Source organism: Nothobranchius furzeri, chromosome 13 (assembly GCF_043380555.1).
Source record: "Nothobranchius furzeri strain GRZ-AD chromosome 13, NfurGRZ-RIMD1, whole genome shotgun sequence".
Classification (NCBI taxonomy): Eukaryota; Metazoa; Chordata; class Actinopteri; order Cyprinodontiformes; family Nothobranchiidae; genus Nothobranchius; species Nothobranchius furzeri.
Window position 1 is genome coordinate 49,521,362 of NC_091753.1, and position 25,914 is coordinate 49,547,275.

Below are 25,914 nucleotides of genomic sequence, written 5' to 3' on the forward strand. Positions count from 1 at the left end.
CCACACATTGCCTGAAATGTATTTATTCATCTTTCGGGTGGGAAGTGGAAAACACACAAGTATTCCAATCATACTACAAAAGTAACTGCATTCTAAATACCATGTTTTAAAATAGCAACTGTAATGGAATACAGTTACTATTAATTGTTCTAAATATTCTAATATGTGATGGTACATGTATTCTGTTACTCCCCAACACTGTGTGACGATTACATTTTGGACATTAAAACAGAAGCTGGCTTGGAAACCGGAATTAATAATGAATAATGAATAATCATAGGAAAATTGTCACGCTTTTATGAAATTGATCAAGTTAACAAATTTCAAGCTTTTTTGAGTCTATAAACTCATAAATAAAAAGTATTGTGATTTATTGGTAAACAGGGTTGTTTCTACGACTTTTTAGCACATAAAATATTAAATATAGAGTTTAAACCACTAGTATGGAGCACGGCTACAGCAAATGTTTTATTTTGACATAGCATTAAAATGTCAAAGATGTGGCTGCAAAATCTGGATTGTTTTTTTCTTCACCGAACTTGAAAAAACTTGAGAAATACTCTTCAGAACAGTGACTGACACTTGAACAGATTAGACATTATCATGTTTAAACACAGTTTAACACCCGAGCAGATTGAGAATTAGCAATCGCACACGAAGCAGCCTTGAAGCCACACCTTCATGCAAATTTGCATAAAGTATTTGATGTCAGAGTGGAAAAATTGAGAGGGTGCTCGCTGCAGAACTACAAAGGCGGAGCTGCACCATAAGGTGGAGCTGCACCAGAGTCAGCCCCGCCCATTCACGCAAACTCAGCCTAGCCCACTGACTTCCGTTGTTGTTTTCAACTTTATCGCAAACTGACCTGACCCACATGAATTACGGCTGTTACTAGTTTACAGTCGTTAATGCTATGTTCTATGCTCCAATTAAACAAGATAAATATAACTTGCTACATGACAAAGTCTGAATATATCCCGAAATAAAAAAGTTTCTCTTAGCGAATATCTGCCCACAGCCGCTCTAATAAAACTCCTGTACAACAACATGTACCACCACCATGTGGGTTCTGTTAGTCCAGTGGCAAGATCATTTGAGTTAAGTTTTGCTTTCCCCTCAGCTGATGCTGGTTCGATTCTCGGTGGGGTCGGCAACAATCTATTTAGCCAGCTGAAACATTGAATTTGTTCATATTTTAGTTGTAATGTTCATTTTCAGCAAAATATTTATGTCTCTACAAGTTCTTTGAATTTGGTCGTTCCTAAACAGCATTTTAGTTGAAACTCTGCTCACAGATGGACTCACACTGGCTAAATAAACGAATGAATAAATAAAAAAAACACATTAGTCATTATATGTTAAACGGCATACCAATAAATTGTTGTAAACATAGTACTGGCAAGTGTAGCTAGAAATGAGGAAAAGAGATTATAGGAAATTTCTACTGCTGGGAGGCGAACCCGCGCAAAACTGCATGTCAACCTGACACCATCACCACTACACCACCATATCTGATAAAAACTAGGTGGCGTTACATTTTATTATGCTATTTAGTGTGTCTTTGTAGATGGTATGTATGATTTTTCCGGCGGTGTCTCAGAAGAAGTCATTTAAGAAATAATTTGTCAGAAAATTCACAGAATATCCAGATTTGAGAACCAAGACCAGGCCCTCTTCGGGGGAGGAGACCAAATTGAAGCTGAGATGGGAAGAAAATGCATGAATGAGGCCAAAAATGGCTTTGGCGTGTTTCTTATGAGGAAATGACAATATAACATGATTAAAAGTTCCAAAAGTTAGATTTTTAATTATATGGAACCTTTACAAAAACTGTTCAATTCACTTCTCAACTCCGTCCTCAATCTTGCATTTTTTTAGCCATAACACCCTCTTTGGTTCCAGAATGCTATAAAGCCTGACAACTGGAAGGAATTGGACTGACTCTGATAGAATGGGCGGGGCTGATTCTGGAATGGGCGGGTCTGACTCTGGTGCAGCTCCACCTTCTGGTGCAGCTCCGCCTTTGTGGTTCTGCAGCGAGCACCACTTGGAAAAATTCGCTCCTCTGCTTCACAGAAATTATATTTCTTATAAAACTTCTTCGTTCCCACCTGCTCCTACTTCAAGGCTGGGGATAAATTGGAATTCTAAAAGGAGGAAATCACAAGGGATGAGACGTTAAGGAAAGCGGGGCTCGGTGAAATCCTCAGCTGCTGAGCTGTCTGTCTCCGAGCCTCCAGCCCGGCTGCCTCTGACAGCCCAACAGACTAAAACATTCGCTTCTGCTCTGTCTGACAAGTGTTCAGAAATAGGGCATTTTTCCAAACTTTGATGTGTAGATGTACTGTAAGCACAGCTCTCTGTCACTTCAAAGTGAGTGTCAGGCAAATATATTGACACTGAGAGTGGTATGAAATTACTCTTACCAGTGATGTAGAGGCAATAGATGGATACCAGACCCTCCTACTGCCGCCATCATAGTCGAGGCAGAAAGACAGTTTTTTTTAGTTGATGTTAGCATAAAATCAATACAGCAAACAGGAAGAAAGAGTGAGGAGTGCAGTCTTGCAGTAAAGCAGTAGCTTGTCTTTAAAAAGTCAGGTTTATTCTTTTCTGGACATTGAGGTTCTGAGTGCACGGGGATGGGGAGCGTGAAGGGCAGGGATCGACCTTGGCTCCCATTTGTTGGGGAGTCAAAGAGTCCGACTGTAAACAAATTTACAGCATTAAATCAGTGTCACGAACGATCCCACGGGCATGGAACACTTACAAGGGACAAGGTACTTGGACAACGCTGAGTTCAGATCACAACACATGACCTACCAGAACGGACATGTTTAAAAAGTAAAGACTAACATTGACAAAGACAGTAATCATGAAGTACCTTTAAAAGATTTTATTCAAGAAATCTGTCTTAAGGACATAACTGTAGTGTACCAGGTAAAGATAACTGGTTTAGATACTGTTCGTGTTTCTTTTGGTTTCATTAGATAGTTTTTTTTTTTTTGCACAAAATGATATGCTGATATATACCAAAGTATACAAAGTATTTCGTTAATCTCTTCAACCAATCAGATAAACCCAAGCCCCCAATGCGGCTCAAAAATTGAAGCAATATCCTGAAGTACCAAAAATTGCAGTTCCTTCCTCATCCGCTGGGGGCTGGTGTCAGAAGCGAGCAAATCCTTATTGACTCCCATGTTAAAAATACCAATTTCACAGCAGAAATAAACATGTTTACAGCCTGGTACCAAAACATGTTTTTGGTTTAAATGATCTAGTTTACACTCATGACAACTCTGAGGGGGGTGAATTTTTTTTCTCACTCTTCTTCGTCTTCGTCTTCCTCCGCTTATCCGGGTCCGGGTCGCGGGGGCAGCATCCCAATTAGGGAGCTCCAGGCCGTCCTCTCCCCGGCCTTGTCCACCAGCTCCTCCGGCAGGACCCCAAGGCGTTCCCGGACCAGATTGGAGATGTAACCTCTCCAACGTGTCCTGGGTCGACCCGGGGGCCTTCTGCCGGCAGGACATGCCCGAAACACCTCCCCGGGGAGGCGTCCAGGAGGCATCCTGACCAGATGCCCAAACCACCTCAACTGGCTCCTTTCGATCCGGAGAAGCAGCGGTTCTACTCCGAGTCCCTCCCGAATGTCCGAGCTCCTCACCCTATCTCTAAGGCTGAGCCCGGCCACCCTACGGAGGAAACTCATTTCGGCCGCTTGTATCCGCGATCTCGTTCTTTCGGTCATTACCCAAAGCTCATGACCATAGGTGAGGATTGGGACGTAGATCGACCGGTAAATCGAGAGCCTGGCTTTCTGGCTCAGCTCCCTCTTCCCCACGACAGATCGGCTCAGCGTCCGCATCACTGCAGACGCCGAACCAATCTGCCTGTCGATCTCCCGATCCCTCCTACCCTCACTCGTGAACAAGACCCCGAGATACTTAAACTCCTCCACTTGAGGTAGGACCTCTCCCCCGACCCGGAGGTGGCAAGCCACCCTTTTCCGGTCGAGAACCATGGTCTCAGATTTGGAGGTGCTGATCCTCATCCCAGCCGCTTCACATTCGGCCGCGAACCTACCCAGCAAGAGCTGAAGGTCAGAGCTGGATGAAGCTAGGAGGACCACATCATCCGCAAAAAGCAGAGACGAGATTCTCCTGCCACCAAACTCGACACACTCCACACCACGGCTGCGTCTAGAAATTCTGTCCATAAAAGTGATGAACAGAACCGGTGACAAAGGGCAGCCCTGGCGGAGTCCAACCCTCACTGGGAACAGGTCCGACTTACTACCGGCTATGCGGACCAAACTCACGCTCCTCTGGTAAAGGGACTGAATGGCCCTTAACAGAAAGCCACCCACCCCATACTCCTGGAGCGTCCCCCACAGGGTGCCCCTGGGGACACGGTCATAAGCCTTCTCCAAATCCACAAAGCACATCTGGATTGGTTGGGCAAACTCCCATGCCCCCTCCATCACCCTTGCAAGGGTATAGAGCTGGTCCACAGTTCCACGGCCAGGACGAAAACCACATTGCTACTCCTCTATCTGAGATTCAACTATCGATCGGACCCTCCTCTCCAGAACCTTGGCGTAGACCTTTCCAGGGAGGCTGAGGAGTGTGATCCCCCTATAGTTGGAACACACCCTCAGGTCACCCTTCTTAAAGATGGGGACCACCACCCCGGTCTGCCACTCCCTAGGAACTGCCCCCGATGACCACGCAATGTTGTAGAGGCGTGTCAACCATGACAGCCCTACAACATCCATAGCCTTGAGATACCCAGGACGAACCTCATCCGCCCCCGGGGCTCCGCCGCTGTGTAGTTGTTTGACTACCTCAGCAACTTCTGCCCCCGAGATCGGACAGTCCATCCCCAGGCCTCCCAGCTCTGGTTCCTCCTCGGAATGCGCATTGGTGGGATTGAGGAGCTCCTCAAAGTATTCCTTCCACCGTCCGACTATAGCCTCAGTTGACGTCAGCAGCTCCCCATCCCCACTGTAAACAGTGTGAGCGAGTTGCTGCCTTCCTCTCCTGAGGTGCCGGACAGTTTGCCAGAACCTCTTTGGAGCCGATCGATAGTCTTTCTCCATGGCCTCACCAAACTCCTCCCACGCCCGAGATTTTGCCTCGGCAACTGCCACTGCTGCACCCCGCTTGGCTATCCGGTACCTGTCTGCTGCCTCCAGAGACCCACAGACCAGCCACGCCCTGTAGGCCTCCTTCTTCAGCCTGACGGCTCCCCGAACCTCTGGTGTCCACCAGCGGGTACGGGGGTTGCCACCACGACTGGCACCGGCCACCTTATGACCACAGCTAGCAACAGCCGCCTCGACAATCGCAGAGTGGAACAAGGCCCACTCGGACTCAATGTCCCCCACTGCTCTCGGGACGTGGTCAAAGCTCTGCCGGAGGTGGGAGTTGAAGACCGTCTTGACAGGTTCTTCTGCCAGGCGTTCCCAGCAGACCCTCGCTATGCGTTTGGGTCTGCCAGGTCTACTCGGCATGTTCCCTTGCCATCTGATCCAACTCACCACCAGGTGGTGATCAGTTGACAGCTCCGCCCCTCTCTTCACTCGGGTGTCCAAAACATACGGCCGCAGGTCAGATGATACGACTACAAAATCTATCATCGACCTATGTCCTAGGCTGCCCTGGTACCAAGTGTACCGGTGGGCATCCTTATGTTCGAACATGGTGTTCGTTATGGCCAAACTGCGGCTTGCACAGAAGTCCAATAACAAAACACCGCTCGAGTTCAGATTAGGTGGGCTGTTCCTCCCAATCACACCCCTCCAGGTCAAGCTGTCATTGCCCACGTGAGCATTGAAGTCCCCCAGCAGGACAATGGAGTTCCCTGATGGAGCACTATCTAGCACTCGTCCCAGGGACTCCAAAAAGGGTGGGTACTCTGAACTGATATTTGGCCCATAAGCACAAACAACAGTCAGGACCCGTTCCCCGACCCGAAGGCGCAAGGAAGCTACCCTCTTGTCCCCCGGGGTAAACCCCAACACACAGGCAGAGAGTCTCGGGGCTAACAAAAAGCCAACCCCAGCCCTCCGCCTCTCACCCGGAGCAACTCCAGCAAAGTAGAGTGTCCAACCCCTCTCCAGGTCTCGGGTTCCAGAGCCAATGCAATGTGTCGAGGTGAGTCCGACTATATCTAGCCGGTACCGCTCAACCTCTGCCACAAGCTCCGGCTCCTTCCCCGCCAGCGAGGTGACGTTCCATGTCCCAAAAACTAGTTTTCTTGTCCGGGGATTGGACCGCCAAGGCTCCCGCCTTGGTCTGCCACCCGATTCGCATTGCACCGGACCCTTCATGTTCCTCCTGCGGGTGGTGGGTCCACAGTTGGACGAGCCCATGTATCCGGTTCGGGCTGTTTAAGTGTATTGAAAGCCTAAAATTATGTATAATTAATGAGCATCGGACCCACGTGACCACAGAGCTAGCTCCGTGGAAAGGCCTCAGTAGAGCCTCGGTCTGGCTTGGAAACTGTTCCGGGATTTTGAGTCTCTGTGTTTGTGTATTCTTGTTTGGATGTTTTTAGTGCAATTGTTGGACAAAATGACTTGCCGTGGCATAAATTGCACTAATAGAGCGTCCAAGGAGTCTCCACTTCATTTTTTTCGGTAAGTAAAATTATATTTATGTATTTTAGGTCACTGCCGAGCTGAGGTTAGATTTTAAAATGTACTGTTTAACCATGAAATTTAAATGTAATAGGGTAAACCCCAGTGCATTTAACATAATGCTGCACTTTATAAAATGGGTTGAAATATAACATGTTGGTGGAGCTGGGTTCCGACTATCGGCTTGTGGAGCTCTCGGGAAACCTCTGTTTTCCACCCGTTTCTCCCCTCACCACAGCTCGGCGCATCTCTGTCTGATCATGGCTCGTCTGCTGCGCAGTGGCTGCCTCTTGTGGTTCTCCCCTCCCCGTAGCTTGGCGCATCTCTGTCTGATCGCGGCTCCTGACTGCTGCGTGGGCTGCTGGCTTGTGGAGCTCTCGGAGACCTCTGTGTTCCACCCAGTTTTACCCAGCGGTCAGCCTGGCTTATCTCTGACTCAGAAGCTCTGGTGTTGTGCACAGTTAACTCCGGTTGTAGCTAGGTTGCTACCTCTGTTAGCTTAGCTCCCACCTCCGCGTTAGCTTTGGGTTAGCTTCAGGTTAGCTTGTTGCTAGTTCGACAGGGTGTCGTCAGTTGATCCCAGCCTTACAGCCCCACCCTCAGCTCCACCTCTCTTCCCTTTTGTGGAATTGTCTGGGCTTGATGGAACCTGTGACACGGTCAAAATGGCGGTGGTGGCCACCTCCCATTTATCTTCAAAAATGTGTTATTGGAGGCTATGGAAACCCATTGTCCAATATTTATATGTCGATGGATAAACCAAGCAGCAATGAAAAAATATTCAGAGCTGCTAAAGTCCTAATTTCTCCAAAACTTTCGTGCTTCTGGCAAACAGTTAGGAACGTGACTGTGATGGAGAACCTAGATGCTTCACTTACTCGAGTCAAAGAATGAAGTCATTTATTATTATAACAAAAACTGTTCATACATGGTGCTGGTTTAGCTGGTGGACCAGTCAAATTTGCAGTTCCAGCATCCAATCACCAGTATCCCCTACTGGACCAGTATACCAGCACTAAAACACAACATATGCTTATCTCTGATGTTTTTTCCAGCAGGGAATGTGTGTAAAACATTATCTATATATTTTGACCTTTTGCACCTACGCCACCTACTCACAAGGGTCTGCCATTTTGGTTGGTAAAAGCATGTAAACAGTGAGCGACACAAGTACTAGACAAAGGGAAAAGTAGCGCCTGATTTTGTTTTTTGTTGTTGTTGTAGCGCACCTAGTTGAGGCCTATAGAGCAGTATTTATAAAAGTTAGCTATTAACTAGCTTACGAATGTTAGCTTACATTCTCTCTGCGCTGTTCACCGATGTAAACAATTTGCTGACTTTGCCAGAACTCACCCCGCTGGATTTATAACATTATGTTATAAACAGCGTTTCACTTTAAAACAAAGCTGATTTTTAAAAAAGGTCCGGATCCCTGCCAGTTTTTGTTGCTGCTGCTCTCACCGGGATGAGACACGATATCTCCTAACGGCGACGCTCGTACTAAATAAATATTGTAATTTTAACACAAGTAATCCTATATTTGAATAATCTTATTGCAAATGATTATCTCGTATTTCACTATTGTGGACAGTGCCGCGCATCCTCCATGGTGAAATATCCATCCATTCATTAGGATTATCAATAAATAGTATAAACATTTATCCGTGTCCTTGTCTTCTTCATGAAGACATGACCCGGTAAAAACCTGTTGGCTGCAAATCCAAACATACTTTGAGGGCTGCTAGTCCGTTTGATTAATCGCTGCAGTTTATCTCCGTCCTCAGTCTCTATCAAAGTAACATCCTTGAGATTACATTCTTGTCTGTTAGTGTAGCCAACCGCGCAGCAATCTATTACCATTTTACTGTGGAATCAAGTAAAAAAAAGCAATAAAAGGCTACAAACTGGCTTGTTTTTACTCATTTCACTAGTTTCAATGTGTGTAAACTAGTGATGGGAATTCCAGCTCTTTTTAGAGAGCCGGTTCTTTTGGCTCAGCTCACCAAAAAGAGCCGGCTCTTTCGGCTCCCAAGTGGCTCCTCAGATTTTCTGTTGCGTAAAGTACATTTATAACCAAAATAATGCAAAACTATGTGTAAAATTATTTACTAATGTAAAAAAAATGCTATATATCAAATATTTATCATTTCTATGGATTTAATAACTGAACACTTCCAGAAATCTCCACTTTCCGACTGCTGGCGCTCATTTTCTCACCGTCTTCATCGCACTCTCCTCTCTCTCGCTCGCCTTTTTCCTCCTCCTCATTCCCTCTCGTCTCCCTCTGCCCCCATGTGCTCTGCTGTGTGTCTGAGTCTTATCCTCCCTCTTCCCCGCCCCTACTGCTCTGTGTGTGGACAGTCTGGACACGCAGTTACACATGCTGACCAATCGCCTGTGGCTTTCACCAAAGCAAAAGGAGAGGGGGGAGGGGAGGGGACGGTTCCCAATGACGAGCCGGCTCCCGTCGTTCACTTCAAAGAGCCGGCTCTTAGAGCCGGTTCGTTCGCGACCGACACATCACTAGTGTAAACTGTATTTTTGCCCACCATCATGGAAACAAGGGCGGTCCCATTACGGACAAAGCCTTCGCTCTGTCACCCGTTTCTGAAGAGCTGAATTGAAGCCCAATGGGCGGTTCTCACCACTGCCATTTTGGCCGCATCATGAGTCTTGTCACTTCTGGAAATTACAAAAATGGAGTAGAAAGTGGGGCTGTGAGGGTGGGGGTAAATGACTGACATCCATCAAACTCTGAGCCGATGTAGCAATGAGCTACCTGAGCTAACCGAAGCTAGCGGAGGTTGGCGGGCGCTTTCAGCCAGAAAACCACGGTTGAGCTACCCTCTGCCTTCTAGGCTGTAACACTCATGAGGCCATCGCTGCAGCAAGCAGAGGGACGCGCCGCATGATAAAAGACCAAATTCCTTTGCATGTAGTGGCCAATGAGTTGAAGCTAGTACCTAACTAGGACGTGACTGGTGGTTGAAGCGACATGTGCGAGATAGTTTACTAAACATCTCAAAAGATCCTCAAGGGAGATTCCAACAAGTCTCAAGTTTTAGAACTTGCTCAAAAGATTTGCATGGCAGATATTTTACTGATGCAGTCACATAGTTATCCGGTGCATCAGAAAACATCTTAAATCCTCCCTAGGGCATAAAGAAAGATTTAAATAAATTAATTAAAACATTCATGAAAATGAGAAATACACCCAAAAATGTATTGACTCTCGTCACACATTAACCTTGGTGCCTTTAGCTTTGGAAACACTGTTACAGCTGTTCTGTAACATATGTAGGTTTTCTACAACTAAATATCTATCTATCTATCATCTATCTATCATCTATCTATCTATCTATCTATCTATCTATCTATCTATCTATCTATCTATCTATCTATCTATCTATCTATCTATCTATCTATCTATCTATCATCTATCATCTATCTATCATCTATCTATCTATCTATCTATCTATCTATCTATCTATCTATCTATCTATCTATCTATCTATCTATCTATCTATCTATCATCTATCTATCTATCTATCTATCTATCTATCTATCTATCTATCTATCTATCTATCTATCTATCATCTATCTATCTATCTATATCCATCTATCTATATCCATCTATCTATATCTATCTATCATCTACAGTATCTATCTATATCCATCTATCTATATCTATCTATCATCTACAGTATCTATCTATCATCTACAGTATCTATCTATCTATCTATCTATCTATCTATCTATCTATCTATCTATCTATCTATCTTTACTGAATATTCATTCACATTTCTGTCTTCAGTTAGTCACCAAAAGTCATGGAGCAACACCTGAGCGATAGCTTATCAGCTGACACTGTGGTCGCCATTGCTCTGACAACACAACCAAGCTCACCATGCTTCTAAAAATGTTATTCAGCCCTTTACAAGCTATTACAAATATGAAAGATGAAATGTGTGGCATGTACTTTTCACACAGTGTCACTACGGCAACGGCAGTGGAGGTCACCTCTAATAAAATATCACAATTCAATTCAATTCAATTCAAAAATACTTTATTAATCCCAGAGGGAAATTGATTGCTGTAGTAGCTCAGGATAATAATAATAATCAAGTCATCAAAGAGTTGTTGTATATTACAATGGCTGTTGGCAGGAAGGATCTCCAGTAGCGGTCAGTGTTGCAGCCAAACTGAAGAAGCCTCTGACTGAAGACACTCTTCCGTTGTCGGACAGTCTTGTGAAGAGAATGCTCAGGGTTGTCCATCATTTTCTTGATTCTCTGGAGAATCCTTCTTTGCATGATCTCCTCCAGTGGTTCCACAGTCGTCCCCAGAACAGAACCAGCCTTTTTTATTAGGCTGTTGAGCCTTTTCAGGTCCCTGCTTCTGATGCTGCTACCCCAACAGACGATGGCTGAAGAGATTACACTCTCAACAACAGACTTGTAGAAGATCTGCAGCATCACGCTGAAATACCGGAGAACTCCTACTGGGAGCAGAGATATAATTTTGTTCTCTGCCAGCTTGTCCCAAAGCAGCTGGATCCGACACTAAAATTTCACAAGCTGCACATCTGAATTATCGATTGCCTCTTTGCTGGAGTGAGAACAAAAATAGATGTTTTTAAATGCAATAATTTCCATATAGCTGCAGGACACACTGGCAAGATGATCCAGGATAGCAGAGAGATATGGATCGTGTTTCTCTCTTTGCAGGAAATTATAGAAGAAAAGAAACTGTTGCATTGAGAGATTGTCTTTTTTTTTTAGATTTTATAGTCGTAATCAATCCACAGTAGGTAAGAGCAACTATTAGCAGTAGAAGCTGGTTAAGAATAAGAATAACCTGATAAAAAAAAACCTGATCTGCAAATATCCCAAGTATAATATTCATGGGTAATCACATCTGTTTGTGTAGCAGCTGTGTGATGGAATAATTACACGTTTACTCTATTCATCAACTATATTCATACTGAGTGATAACAATTCATGGGAATAGCCCAAATGAGCTCTGAGACCACAAGAACCCATTAAGTGGCCCAAACGAGCCTCTCATAAAGTTGAGTCCAGCGTCACTACACACATGCAATCCCCAGAATACACTTTAATCTGCAAAATGAGACTGGCCATATTCATGTTGCATCTGCTCACTAATAATTCCTCAACAGTGCACTGGAAGCCACATGGCAGACGCCCACCAGTGGAATCCAAGTGAGCACAGTGGAGTGTTGCTCGCTGAGCCCTCGCTGTTAGAGAAGAGGTTAAAGTAAACAATGAGACACTCCAGCAGATTGAAAACTCACTGGGGCCAATATAAAATAATAAACACAAGTTTACCTAATTTATATGCTGTTCAAAAAATGTCTTCATCCACATGAACACAAAAATGGCATAAAATGCTGCACATACAGTAACGCATGCATTTTGATGTGTTTTTTAAAGCAAGACTAAATAAAAATGGCAGATTGAGAGCAAGACACATTGGTCACATATGAAGTGTTTCAAACAATTCTCCTTTCTTATTTTCATTTTTGATTTCCACATGCTCTGTGGCTTGGTGTTTGGTGATAGTTAACTATTCGATTTTATTTCCAAGCTCTCCTGAAAAAGCTATTTTTTACTTGCTCACTTCCTACTTGAACCTTCAGGTCCCCATAGCAGCTCTGCCTATTTTACAGCAGTGTCTCCTGTCCATTCTTTGTTGAAGGATTGGGATAGGGTTAGCCCTGACCCTAACCCTAACCCTGTTTTACTTAATTTTACAAATAATGTGTAAACGTTAAAAACTACTTATTTAAAATATGCCTTATCTTAAATTGATCGCCCAAAAGTGTGGCAGGCTATACTAACTGTAGAGTTATGAAAGTAATTTAGTTAGTTTTAAAGTAAGTTTTAAACACCATTCAGCCACCTACTGATCTAAACTGATTACATCGCCTTAAGGTAACAATAGATAGTTTCACAAACTTTAAGCTAGAGCTTTAACATTGATCTCAGTGATTGTTGAGTTACAAAATTGACCGGTTACATATTGGACACCACTCTAAAGCCCTCTGATGACCAAAAACCGATACACAAAAACACTTGATAGTTTTGTGGAGTGGGTAGGTGCCCTAGGCTAGGGGGAACTCTAGTGGCCTACACTAGCGTGAGGAAGCTAAAAGAGGCTACAAAATCATGGACTAATGGTGACCTGGCTTTGTTGTAAGTAAAATTTTAAATTTTGGTCCAACAGTGTGGATCTTTTACTTTGTGTTTTTTTAGTCTTAAGTTGCTCATGTTAGTGTTTGTACTATTACTGCTTATATTGCTTACACAGTTAAAACTCCAAAAATCTGAATGTTGTGCAAAAATGTATTTATTTCAGTAATTCAACTTAAAAGGTGATAAATAAATAGACCTTTACACGATATTCAAAATTTTCGAGTTTCACCTGTATGAACCCATCCATGTGAAGGCTAAGCAAAACCAATAAAGAACATTTGTGTATTGGCAAACCATGGTTCCAAGTGTGGGCATCACCTAGGAAGCTGCATGAGAAATGAAGATGAACAGGTATCTGTAAAAATTACAAATATTCCCATTAATCTGATGTAATAAACATGGAAAATGTGTCATGGATCCTTTTTGGGCACTTGGAAAAAGTAAATCTAATTGGCTTGCCACCTCCGGGTCGGGGGAGAGGTCCTACCTCAAGTGGAGGAGTTTAAGTATCTCGGGGTCTTGTTCACGAGTGAGGGTAGGAGGGATCGGGAGATCGACAGGCGGATTGGTTCGGCGTCTGCAGTGATGCGGACGCTGAGCCGATCTGTCGTGGTGAAGAGGGAGCTGAGCCAGAAAGCCAGGCTCTCGATTTACCGGTCGATCTACGTCCCAATCCTCACCTATGGTCATGAGCTTTGGGTAATGACCGAAAGAACGAGATCGCGGATACAAGCGGCCGAAATGAGTTTCCTCCGTAGGGTGGCCGGGCTCAGCCTTAGAGATAGGGTGAGGAGCTCGGACATTCGGGAGGGACTCGGAGTAGAACCGCTGCTCCTCCGGATCGAAAGCAGTCAGTTGAGGTGGTTTGGGCATCTGGTCAGGATGCCTCCTGGACGCCTCCCCGGGGAGGTGTTTCGGGCATGTCCTGCCGGCAGAAGGCCCCCGGGTCGACCCAGGACACGTTGGAGAGGTTACATCTCCAATCTGGTCCGGGAATGCCTTGGGGTCCTGCCGGAGGAGCTGGTGGACAAGGCCGGGGAGAGGACGGCCTGGAGCTCCCTAATTGGGATGCTGCCCCCGCGACCCGGACCCGGATAAGCGGAGGAAGACGACGACGACGACGAAATCTAATTTTTCAACAAGCACTCTCAATGTCTCTTTCCATTTTCTGATCTTATTGAGGTTTCTGATCTTTGAAGAGGGTGGAACAAAAAGGAATCACAAAGTTTGCTGTCAATTCCTTCCATTAATCATAAACCATTGCCTAATTATCCGTTTTTCTCTATTTCCTTACATGATTAGTAATTTAGACATGAAAGAAGTTCATTACTCAGCACCTCAAGGAGCCATTAAACTGTGACTGTTTATCTTTTATGTTTGAACTTAATTGTTTCGCTTTATTCATTTTAGTCTCCGAGTGTCCATTTGGCCACAACAGACACAGCAGGTTTCAACATAAAACTTATAATTCATACTAGTTGCTGCCTGCCAAAGCAGTAAACAGGAAACGCTAACAGATCTGGTGAGCACAGCTAAACATTTAGCAACTAACGGGCTATATATTTCCCTCTGGAGCGAGAAAACCAAAAACCACAAAAAAGAAAAAGGGTAATATTGGAAATAAAACTAACACTGATTCTAAGCAGGAACCGTTGAAAAAGAAGAATAAAGTCAGGCAGGATGGATCCATGCTGTCTGGTTTACACCAAACTCTGACCCAACCACATGCATGAATGTTGCAGCTGAAAGTGAAGCCTGATTTCCATCGGACGCAAAAGCGGCATGTAACCAAACAGGGAAAACAGTAAAACATGTGGGATAGTGGCCCTCGAGGACCAGGATTGCCCGCCCCTGAAATAGAGGCTCCCCAACCTGGAACGATTCTGATGCAAAACTGGAGCTAAAGCGTTCCACACAGCTGATCACGTGAGGTCACAAAATCACGGGGGAATTGCAACGCCACGCGTGATTTCAGAAGTTCACACAGTGGTTATTTTCAGCTACAGGGGTATACAGGAAATGTGCACGTGACACTTATTATTGAACGTTTTCAGATGTTTTATACTGCTTACCTCTTTCACTTCCTGTCTGGCCCAATCTAAACTGCAGAGTTTGACGTGTTTTGGATAGGTAGGATGTAAAAAGAAGATAACATTCTTTTGTCCAAAACGTTACACTTTGCTGCCGGTGGAAAGAAACTCCTCCACTGTAACAGCAGCTAATTTCAAATTCCGAAGAACGCTTTCAAGCTTTTTCATGACGCTTCCATGTCCGGTGGAAAGGAGGCTCGAAGCTCATCAGACCTGGGAACATTTTTCCAGTCTCTTCTGCTCCAGTTCTGGTCCAGTTCTTTAGACCTTTCTCTGTAAACCCTTGAGATTATTTTGGGTAAAAAACCTCAGTCAATCATCAGTTTCTGAAGCACTCAGACCGGCAATCATGCCATGTCAAAGCCTCTTAAGTCCTCGTTTTACTCCAGTTAGCTTTAAATTCATTAGTTTACATGTTTGTTAATTTAATTTTCATAAAGTTATACTGAATGGGTGACATTCACAGGTGGACAGACCTGAGCAGGTAAGAAGAGACCTACTCTGGAGCCCAGAACATGAAGTGGAGCCACAGGAAGCAGGCTCTGATTAAAATAATCTAAACCACTAAAGGAAAGTCGACAGATTAGTCCATTCTACGTATAATCATCTGCTGCAGCCCTACTGTACAGGTGCTGGCCAGTAAATTAGAATATCATCAAAAGGTTGAAAATATTTCAGTAATTCCATTCAAAACGTGAAACTTGTACATTATATTCATGCAATGCACACAGACCAATGTATTTCCGATGTTTATTACGTTTAATCTTGATATTTATAGGTGACAACCAATGAAAACATCAAATCTGGTATCTCAGAAAATTAGAATATTCTAAAGGCCAATGAAAAAATGTTTGTTTCTCTAATGTTGGCCAACTGAAAAGAATGAACATGAAAAGAATGTGCATGTATAGCACTCAATACTTAGTCGGGGCTCCTTTTGCCTCAATAACTGCAGTAATGCGGCGTGGCATGGACTCGATCAGTCTGTGGCACTGCTCAGGTGTTATGAGAGCCCAGGCTGCTCTGATAGTCGTCTTCAGCTCCTCTGCATTGTTGGGTCTAGCGTATTGCATCCTCCGCTTCACAATACCCCATAGATTTTCTATGGGGTTAAGGTCAGGCGAGTTTGCTGGCCAATCAAGGACAGGGATACCATGGTCCTTGAACCAGGTGCTGGTGGTTTTGGCACTGTGTGCAGGTGCCAAGTCCTGTTGAAAGGTGAAGTCTGCATCCCCATAAAGTTGGTCAGCAGCAGGAAGCATGAAGTGCTCTAAAACTTCCTGGTAGACGGCTGCATTGACCCTGGATCTCAGGAAACAGAGTGGGCCAACACCGGCAGATGACATGGCACCCCACACCATCACTGACGGTGGAAACTTTACACTGGACCTCATGCAACGTGGATTCTGTGCTTCTCCGCTCTTCCTCCAGACTCTGGGTCCTTGATTTCCAAAGGAAATGCAGAACTTGCTTTCATCAGAAAACATAACTTTGGACCACTCAGCATCAGTCCAGTCCTTTTTGTCCTTGGCCCAGGCGAGACGCTTCTTGCGCTGTTTCTTGTTCAAGAGTGGCTTGACACACGGAATGCGACACCTGAATCCCATGTCTTTCATGAGTCTCCTCGTGGTGGTTCTTGAAGCGCTGACTCCAGCTGCAGTCCACTCTTTGTGGATCTCCCCCACATTTTTGAATGGGTTTGTCGTCACAATTCTCTGCAGGGTGCGGTTATCCCTAGAGCTTGTACACTTTTTTCTACCACATTTTTTCCGTCCCTTCGCCTGTCTGTTAATGTGCTTGGACACAGAGCTCTGCGAACAGCCAGCTTCTTTAGCAATCACCTTTTGTGTCTTGCCCTCCTTGTGCAAGGTGTCAATGATTGTCTTTTGGACAGCTGTTAAGTCAGAAGTCTTCCCCATGATTGTGGTGCCTTCAAAACAAGACTGAGGGACCTTTTAAAGGCCTTTGCAGGTGTTTTGAGTAAATCAGCTGATTAGAGTGGCAGCAGGTGTCTTCTATATTCAGCCTTTTCAGAATATTCTAATTTTTTGAGATACCAAATTTGGAGTTTTCATTAGTTGTCACTTATGAATATCAAATTTAAATGTAATGAACATTGGAAATACATTGGTCTGTGTGCATTGCATGAATATAATGTACAAGTTTCACGTTTTGAATAGAATTACTGAAATATTTTCAACCTTTTGATGATATTCTAATTTACTGGCCAGCACCTGTATACGATGCATGCTCTGTGCTGCATTGTCACTGGACTGTGTAGGAAACCATGCATGTACATTGCAGCAGTAAAATGCTGAGACCCGGTTATTTCCCTCGGTTCAGTCAGACGCAGCAGAAGCCTGAATGCCATCGACACACGGTCGGAAAAGCCTTTTTAAAAGCAGCCCAGTTCCTCTCTTTGCCACATAAAGACCTCTGTGTGCCACACTCAGCCTACAAAGCTTAAGTAGCATTAAGAGAGGAGACCACTTGGATGGTGCTGTGGGCCAGCCTGCAAAATGCAAAAGGATTTGCACTGCAATCTACTTAAAACTAGTAGTCAGAAATGTTTTTTTTCTCCACGTGAGAGCTGATCGCTCTGCAGCAGTGCAGTTCAATACATAACAGATGTTTAGAGAGTTGTTGTAACAATGCAGAGAAACTGTACAGAGTTTCTGTTATTTATTCTTCCAAGGAGAAGAATATGATTCGCTGTCAGAAAATTTCATTTATAAATTCTCTGTTCTAAATGGGCATTTTATAACTGACAGAGAATTAAAACCCGTACATGCCTTAAAGAACAACATCCCCTCTGCAGTAACAGTGTATAGCTCCTCAGTTGAACTGGTACTGGCATTATCCTGTCACACAATAACATCAATGCAATATCCAGTATGTGTTCAGTACGTGTGCAATGTACATCAGTATGTCTGCGTTGTTCTGGAAATTCAAGTTTCCTTTTTATTCATTGTTTTTAGTGGTTGATTCATTGTTTTTAGTGGTTGAAGGTTACAATAATAGTTTATTGCCTTTGTGTGTTTACCCGTAAACTTATTATCTTCTTCTTTTTCAAGCGCATGTGCTGCTGTAGCAAGTGAATTTCCCCACTCTGGGATCAATAAAGTCTATTCTATTCTATTCTATTCCCTGCATTAGCTTCTGATAGAAAACAGATGAAAAAACGATTGGTTTGGAAAAGCCGGTGTCGGTACAAGATAAGCTCGGGTGCAAGATCGGCTCAGGGTCCTTCGACTGCCGATGACATCAAAGTAGTTGATTGGCTGAACATGAACCTTATGGAAGTTACGTAATCACGTTACGTTGTTATCACGTTACGTTGGTCCAGGCAAATTTTTCTGTTGGAAAGATGGACAATTTTTACAAAAATCCATCATTACCTCTTTGAAAATACACTTTTAGCATAGAGCTGCGTGTATATTAGGGCTGAACGATTAACTGCATGTGCAATTAAATTGCGATGTGACAAAAGGAGATTTTCTAATCGCAAAGGCTGCAATTTGGCAGCGAGTGGTTAGCGCAATGCTAATATACATGGAAAAACCCATAGGAATGCTAATGCTAATATCACTGATTACACTCTTACAAATTATGAATTAGAAACGTGCCAAATGATTACATTTGGAGTCTAATAGAAAGTAAAACTACCATCAATCAAATAAGTACAGACAGGTATTTTAGTAAAGCCAGAAAACTTTTAACTCCAGAGTTTTGGCTAGCAGCTATGAGCGTAACTGAACTACGCATGGACAAGATGTTAAAAACTCTAAACACAAAATACATCAATAAATGGGACACACTTCTTTCCTGCAAATACAATTTCACAGGTGTTGCTAATACCTATGATCCTTCAAGGGATGTGCTCAAAGAGGAGTTCAACATTATGAATACAATATAGTGTTTTATTTTACAAATACCAATATAAACACAAACTTACGTCGTAAGAAACATTATTTTAATAACGAAACTGATAAATTCTTTCCAACAGTATAAAGATGTCTAGTGTATTTTGGCTGAGTGGGTTTGCCGTACTTTGAAGTCATCGGCAGTCGAAGGACCCCGAGCCGATCTTGCATCCGAGCAGATCCTGTACCGACACCGGACAGATCTACGTCACACTGTCACTTAATGGTCAGGATCTTCCCCATCTTGGCTCGTGATGAGGAAGGCTGTTGTTGATTTAGGCATTCATTCCTATTATAGACCACTGCAAATGTGTTAGAAATAGAAGGAAATCTTTAAAAATATGAGTAAAGTTGACCTTTAAGACATGTGATGTGAAGAAATTGTGACTAGAAAGTCTGCATTGACTCTTGAACAGTACGCCCCATGTAACTCGACTAAATTTAACACATGCAGGTGGAATTTTTTTAAGTCACAAACAGCCAAATCCCATGTGAGATACAAATTTTCCTTGCATCAATTAGCATATAGTATAGATGATGTGAGGGACCTATATGAGTTTTCATTTTTTTAGGCTTGTAAGAACCTATGATCCATCAAACATTTATAAGAACACATTCATAGTATTTTTTTCTTTTGCAATAAACAAGTTAGGGTTTTAATAATTAATAATTTTTAGAGGATTTTTTTTCTAGATTTTCTATTGAAGTTTCATTTCAGTCAATCTTCCTAGGCTGCCCAGCTGTGTGCATTTTTAAGCTAGCAATGCAATTTCCACAAATTGCAAAAAAAAAAAAAAAAAACACTGAAAACACTGAAAATGTGGATCACCAGTAGGATGTTGAGTCAGAAAAAAGCCAGAAATAGAGTGAAGTACATCCAGCATCAACTTCTACATGGCGAGGGCAAAGCAGAAGGTTTTGCTGTGGATGTGTGACATTTTATGAGGCAGAGCTCCCGTGCGCATGTGTTTTATTAAACCCAAGAACAAGGTGGTGCTAATTTTATTGACATTGTGAAAAACGAGCTCTGGAATCTCAAACATTCAAAATCAATCAGTATTGAAAAGCTGAGCGTTTTCACAACAACAATTTCCATAAACCTGTGGCCACTAAGCACTGCTCCACATGCATTTCAATAAGATCCGTAATCATGCACAGTTTTTAGCTGAATGATGGCAGGAGCTTTCCACTTTTATTCTGTCATTACGTCCTTTCATTTATGTGGTGTTAATGACTACTTCGCTCCTGCAGCTGTGCAAACAAGACAAACCGTGTAGATTTACCGTGTTTCTGATTCAAGCCAACACGCATCGTAATCCTCATCGAGACAGATTCTGCATTCCCTACCTGTGTACTCTGGATCCACATGAGGAGGGTAGAAGCGGAAGTTGATGAAGAAGGGAATAGGCACTCCAAACTTGAACCACTCCACCACATAGGGAGGCTGCTGGCCATCCAGGGGAGGGGACACGTCACACCCCAGGATCACGCTCTCTCCAGCGCGCGCCGTCACAAACCGGGGCTCCTCTCTCACGCCGTGGGCACCTGCGATGAGACACGTATAACTTTTATAACGCAGCGGTGCTGAAAAAGGCACAGATTTACTGCAGCGTCGTGTTGAAGTCACAAAGAATAGTCAGGTGATCAGCAACACTAACTGATGTGTAGTCAGCAGTCCACAGTGCGAACGACTCCTGTGCACATGGGTAAAGCCTCGGCCCTTCATCAGCTTTCCCTCGTCTCATCGTCATCTGTCACCTGCATCTGCTGGTGAGTATTTGTGCCATACTGTCTATAAATGAGCTGCCAAGAGGTCCCATTGATCATCGCTGGCTGCTGCTCAGATGAGCTTTACTATGTGCACCGCCAGGCCTGGCGCTGTGCCAGAGACGTCCTGGTAAGCTGAGGTGCGTTGACCTATCAGATAGCTCGAAGGTCGGCGTGCCTGCCTCAGCAGAACGCTCACTTTGAGAATGGATTTTCGTCAGTTGCCACCCCGCTTTCATCGAGCCGGGTGAATCTCAGCCGTCAGAGTGGGCATGTCTACCGGCCCTTGCCCGGGGGGAAAAGACGCTTCAAGGATCAGGAGACATGCTGAAGTTTCCCTCCAGAGGAGCAGCAGCTGAATTATCTTTCATTAGCAGCATCATTTGCATTATCAGGGCAGATTTTCACTCAGAGAAGTGGAGGCATTATGGGCTCGGGTTCACGTCGTGTGAAACTGAAGTGCTACATGACCTGCGAGCGGCGCCTTTCCAACTGTGCAGGCTGAAAATAAAACCTAAATATTTTCATCCCGTTCTTCTGTCTGCAAAACTAAAGCTGTAACTCCGCCCCCTTGAACCATATGCACCACTTAGAGATTGTGTTTACCAGTTTAATCTGCATTATCCTGTGACACAGTAAATCCACTTTATTTGTTTCAGCCAGCACAGATTTGGGGCTGAAACAGAGCAGATTAAATCAAATTGTACTTGTTTTAATAGAAATGTGGTCCGTCAGTTAGTTAGTGTTGCTGATCACCTGATTATTTTTTGTATTAAACAGCCATGCTAATACCGTTGGTGCTGACAAGAAACACACTCAAACCTCAAACAGACTTTCAGGAGGAATATAAAATGATACGTCCCTTTGGGTTTAACATGCAGGCTGAACGTGAAAATAGTCTCCTACCCCTAGTTCCTGCATTAGCTTCTGAACATTTGGTTCAGAAGAGCCTGACAGATCTACATCACACTGTCGATTAGCATTGATGATCACCCCCATCTTGGCTCGGGACAGGGAAGGTGGTTGTTGGTTTAGCATCCCGGAAACAGCAGAGAAAGTCTCGACTAGCAGGAGATAACCATTAGAATATGCAACTGCACCACACAGCAGAACTCCTTCATCCTTGTGTTATTTGTTGAGATAAAACATCAGAGTTGCAAAGCGATCAGAGTGGATGGAAGAGTCATGTTGCTGTTAGCCAATCAGAGGCAAGATGTCCAAATTACAGGAAATAACCCCCGTTCCATTCCAGGGGCATCAGCGGGATGGTTTTTCCAGGTATGTCAATCCACACTGCGAGCGATGCGGCATCTCTGCCTCGCTGGACTTGCGAAATCTCCAAGTCCCTCGAGACTTCATCCGCCATTAAAGCATCACGAAGGAAAAGGAAATCATGTCCAAGAAGAAAAAGCACACCGTTGCAATTCTTGAAAGATACGAGTAGTAAATAATCCATGAGGTATAGATGTTATCTACAAAAAAAAAGATATTGCAGCTCTACAATAGACTTTTATTTTGAAAATAAACTGAGGTTTCACATTGAAACCAAATGTAATTTCCTGTCCAGCCCTATGTTAATTGTGGAAATTAACACATCCCTGAAGCGTCCCACGGCAAAAATAGAACCCATTACTATCTTTAGCGGCACGGCGCCGCTGCCTGTAAAGTTCTGCAGCCGGTTTGGACCAATCCGATGGACCATAATGGATTCTATTTCAAGCACCATTCAGCACCGCTCATGCCCCCAGTGTGGACCCGGAGTGAGACTCTAAATCCTGCCGTCTTCTGGCACTTTCTCCTTCAGCTGACTTCTACGTCCTCAACCTACAAGTCTATCATTCCTACCAGGGACCACTGCAAATGCATTCAAATATTAGTAAATTTGACCTTTAATATATCCATAAAATATTAGTTTCCACAGAAGCCTACTTGAAAAGGTCTGAAGTATCCCTTTGAAGTCCAACACTTGTGGTTTACCATAATCTAAGGCCTGCAGAAGGTCAGAGAGCACACTGCAACACACTGGAAGATTATTTCAAAGCAAAAGGATCAAGTCCAGGTGCGTGCGTGCGTGCGTGTGTGTGTGTGTGTGTGTGTGTGTGTGCGTGCGTGCATGCGTGTGTGTGTGTGTGTGTGTGTGTGTGTGTGTGTGTGTGTGCCTGAAACACTATTGTGTTCTCCCCAGACAGCTCAGGTTGCACACATTTAGCAGCTCATGCTTCTAGTTGACAATACTTTTGGATGCTTGTGGCAGGTAAAACATGTCTCGGACGCAGAATAAACGGACTATAAAACATGGGCAAGCTGATGATTCTACGCTTGTTTATGAGGCGACAATGAGCATCAGCTTGGTCACTGCTTTTCATTTCCTTAATGGAGACACCGTGGCCCGCTAGGTTTTATGTTAGCTCATTCGGGGGGGATATTTACGTGCTGAACAAATCATAAAAAGCAACACAGGGGTCCAAGTTTGAGATTATATAGATGAAAATACTTTTGACGATGCAAAGGGACCAAAAAAGATAGGGGACGGATTCAGACTTGTGATTGCTCTGGCGCCATAAATGTCAACTAACTACTCTTCGAGGGCATGAAAGCAGAAATCTGTCGTGTAACGTCTGCACAAACCGAACATCTAGTAAATCCTGCAGACTGGTACATCCTATGAATCTATCCTCTGCGTTTAGCAGATTTACAGGCACGATTGTGAGTTATTGGAGGGAAACAATTCACCTGGCTGATAAATCACCCAAAGTTCCAGCGGCACAGGAAGTAAGGCCTCACCATTACACTGGATTAAACCGCTTTTATGTGCTTCATCACACAGTTAGTTTCATTATTTAAATACAATCAGTTACGAGATGATAAAACTTACTAATAAAATATGTTCTGATGAAAAAGCCAAACGTAACTTATGCCAATAGTTTATTTAACAGAAAAATAAGAATTTAAATTTAATATCAACTTTTTTTCTGCCTCTTGATCCAGAAAAAAGTAATTAGGCTCGGCCAGAAATTACGGGTGTCATGGGTCTAATCTAAATCTCTCAGAATGAACACTTCTAAAGCACAGGGAGGTTAAGCTGTCAGACATTTCACCGGGAAGCAAAAGCTGGAGGTCAGAATTTGAATGAGAGTGAAAGCAGAGCTCATTTTTTTCATTTGGAACCTCTTAAGAGTAAACTCATGAAACTTTAGGATGTTTTTACTCACACATCTAATATCAGTTGATTGAAGAGACAGATGGAAGAGTCACAAACAGGTAAATGGAGACGTACACACAGATTGTGTGAGTCGCAGTGGGAATTGATCTAACATTTGGCGATCTGAAGGATGTTCTCTTTGATGTTTGAGGCATTAAAGAGCTTGTAGGTTCCTAAGTGCCCTCGGACACATCGCATAATTCTGCAGACAACCGCAGTTATGTAAAATATGAAAACTTTCTATCAAGTTGACTTGACCTAGTAATTATGTAACTAGATATTTAAAAGCAGCTGACGGAAACACGTAAAAGGCTTTATACGCAGCTAGAACAGTTAATGCGGATTTCTGCTGTTTTAAAACAACTACCAAAAATGCCATGGAAAGTCTTCCCAAGGCAGCCTAAATATGCTGCTAGCTCCTAGCCAGGCAAGCCAGACTAAATAAATGTATTATTTATTTTTCTTTGCAAAGCAAGAATTTGGTCTAGTTCACTAGGCTAGCTAGCTTCAGCAGCAACCCCAAAACTCCAAACATTTAAGCATTTATCGTGAAGTTTAATGCTCTGTTAAGGTTTATAAGGCAATATTTGCATAAAAAATGAAAAAATTGGAAGATTGGGGTGATTTTAAGACATGTCGATTGACAAGCATCTTAGATGACCACACAGCTAGCCATTAGCCAAGCTAACGAAAGCTAACAAGTCAAGCTAACAAAAACACAGCCGTGGCTTGTGAGATTTTTAAACTAGAATTTTATTGAACTGCTATTGATCTGCACACATTTATGACACATTTTACCCATAATGCATTTGAGATAAAACACATTAGCCTACAAATCTAGACAAGCCGTTGCATATGCAAAAATATTTTTCTCTGCAGGTGCGTCTAGCCACACTCAATTGTAGCCTCAGCAGGTCTACCAGTTCCCCAAACAATTGTAGGTCCAGCCACAGCGCTTTACATTTGTAGAGAGATGTTGGGTAGGCATAACACCAGAGCTGCAACTGAGAAAACCTATAAAGATGGCATCGGCTCAGGAACGGAGCTCGTCATCAACAACGGCTTTGGCAACAACTTTGGTCAATTTAAACTTTGGTTTTCCTTTGAGACATGAGCAGATGGAGGGTACTTGTGTTTTCAAAAAGGATGTTTTTGATTCTTCTTCGATGATGTATAGTGGACTGCCCCATTGACTATTACCTAACAATGAAGATGTCACATTGTTTGTTGCTCTGATTGGTCCTAGCACTGTCCAGTTGCGTAAGGAGACAAGTTGAAAGACAACCGCCCAAAGGGGCTACTCCAGAAGTGAGAAAAATTCCAGTTTCCCTCTCATCCACTAGGGGCTGGCACCATAATAGAGCAAGTTCTCGTTGACTCCATGTTAAAAATGCCAACTTCGCAGCAGAAAAATACATGTTTACAGTCTGGTACAAAAACCATTTTAGGTTCTAAAAGTAAAGTTTACAGTCATGACAACTCTTAAGGGGGAGGTGAATGTTTTTTAAGTCATCCGTTTAGATGTATTTAAACCTTGAAATTATGACTAATTAGGGGTATAGCCTTTCGACTGGCACATGGCAGATGAGCCGTCAGTGCTAGCGCTAATGGCAGTGCTTGCTCCAGTGAAGGCCTCTGTCACGTTGAGAGCCAAGAGGAGGTTAGGACCCAAAGATGCAGACATCCCAGATGACACAGGGTTGGTAGAAATAACGTAAAATTCCTTTATTAAAGAATAAATCCAAAAAGGCAGGGAGCCAAAACCCAAAATCAAAAATAATCCATCCATCCATTTTTTGAACCTGCTTTGTCCACGCAGGGTCGCGGGGGGGGGGGCTGGTGCCTATCTCCAGCGGTCAACGGGCAATCAGGCGGGGAACACCCTGGAGAGAGAGACAGTCCATCGCAGGGCAACACAGAGGCCCTGTCCACACGTAGCCGGGGATCTACCAAAACGTAGATATTTTTCTACGTTTTGGCCTGTCATCCACACGAAAACTGAGTTTTTTCACACGAAAACGAATCTTTTTAAAAACTCCGGCCAAAGTGAAGATCTGAGTTTTCTCCGTTTTGGGTG

General features: G+C 43.6%; 1 protein-coding gene across 4 annotated transcripts in view; it reads right to left on the reverse strand.

Moving 5' to 3' along the window:
• Positions 1 to 25,914, reverse strand: part of igsf9ba (immunoglobulin superfamily, member 9Ba) — a 100,801-nt gene that overhangs the window by 60,064 nt on the left and 14,823 nt on the right. For all 4 annotated transcript variants that reach the window (XM_054742541.2, XM_070543568.1, XM_070543569.1 and 1 more), the window contains exon 2: positions 20,216 to 20,413. In XM_054742541.2, the coding sequence (XP_054598516.1) occupies positions 20,216 to 20,413 (198 nt within the window). The remainder of the gene's footprint in view (positions 1 to 20,215; positions 20,414 to 25,914) is intronic.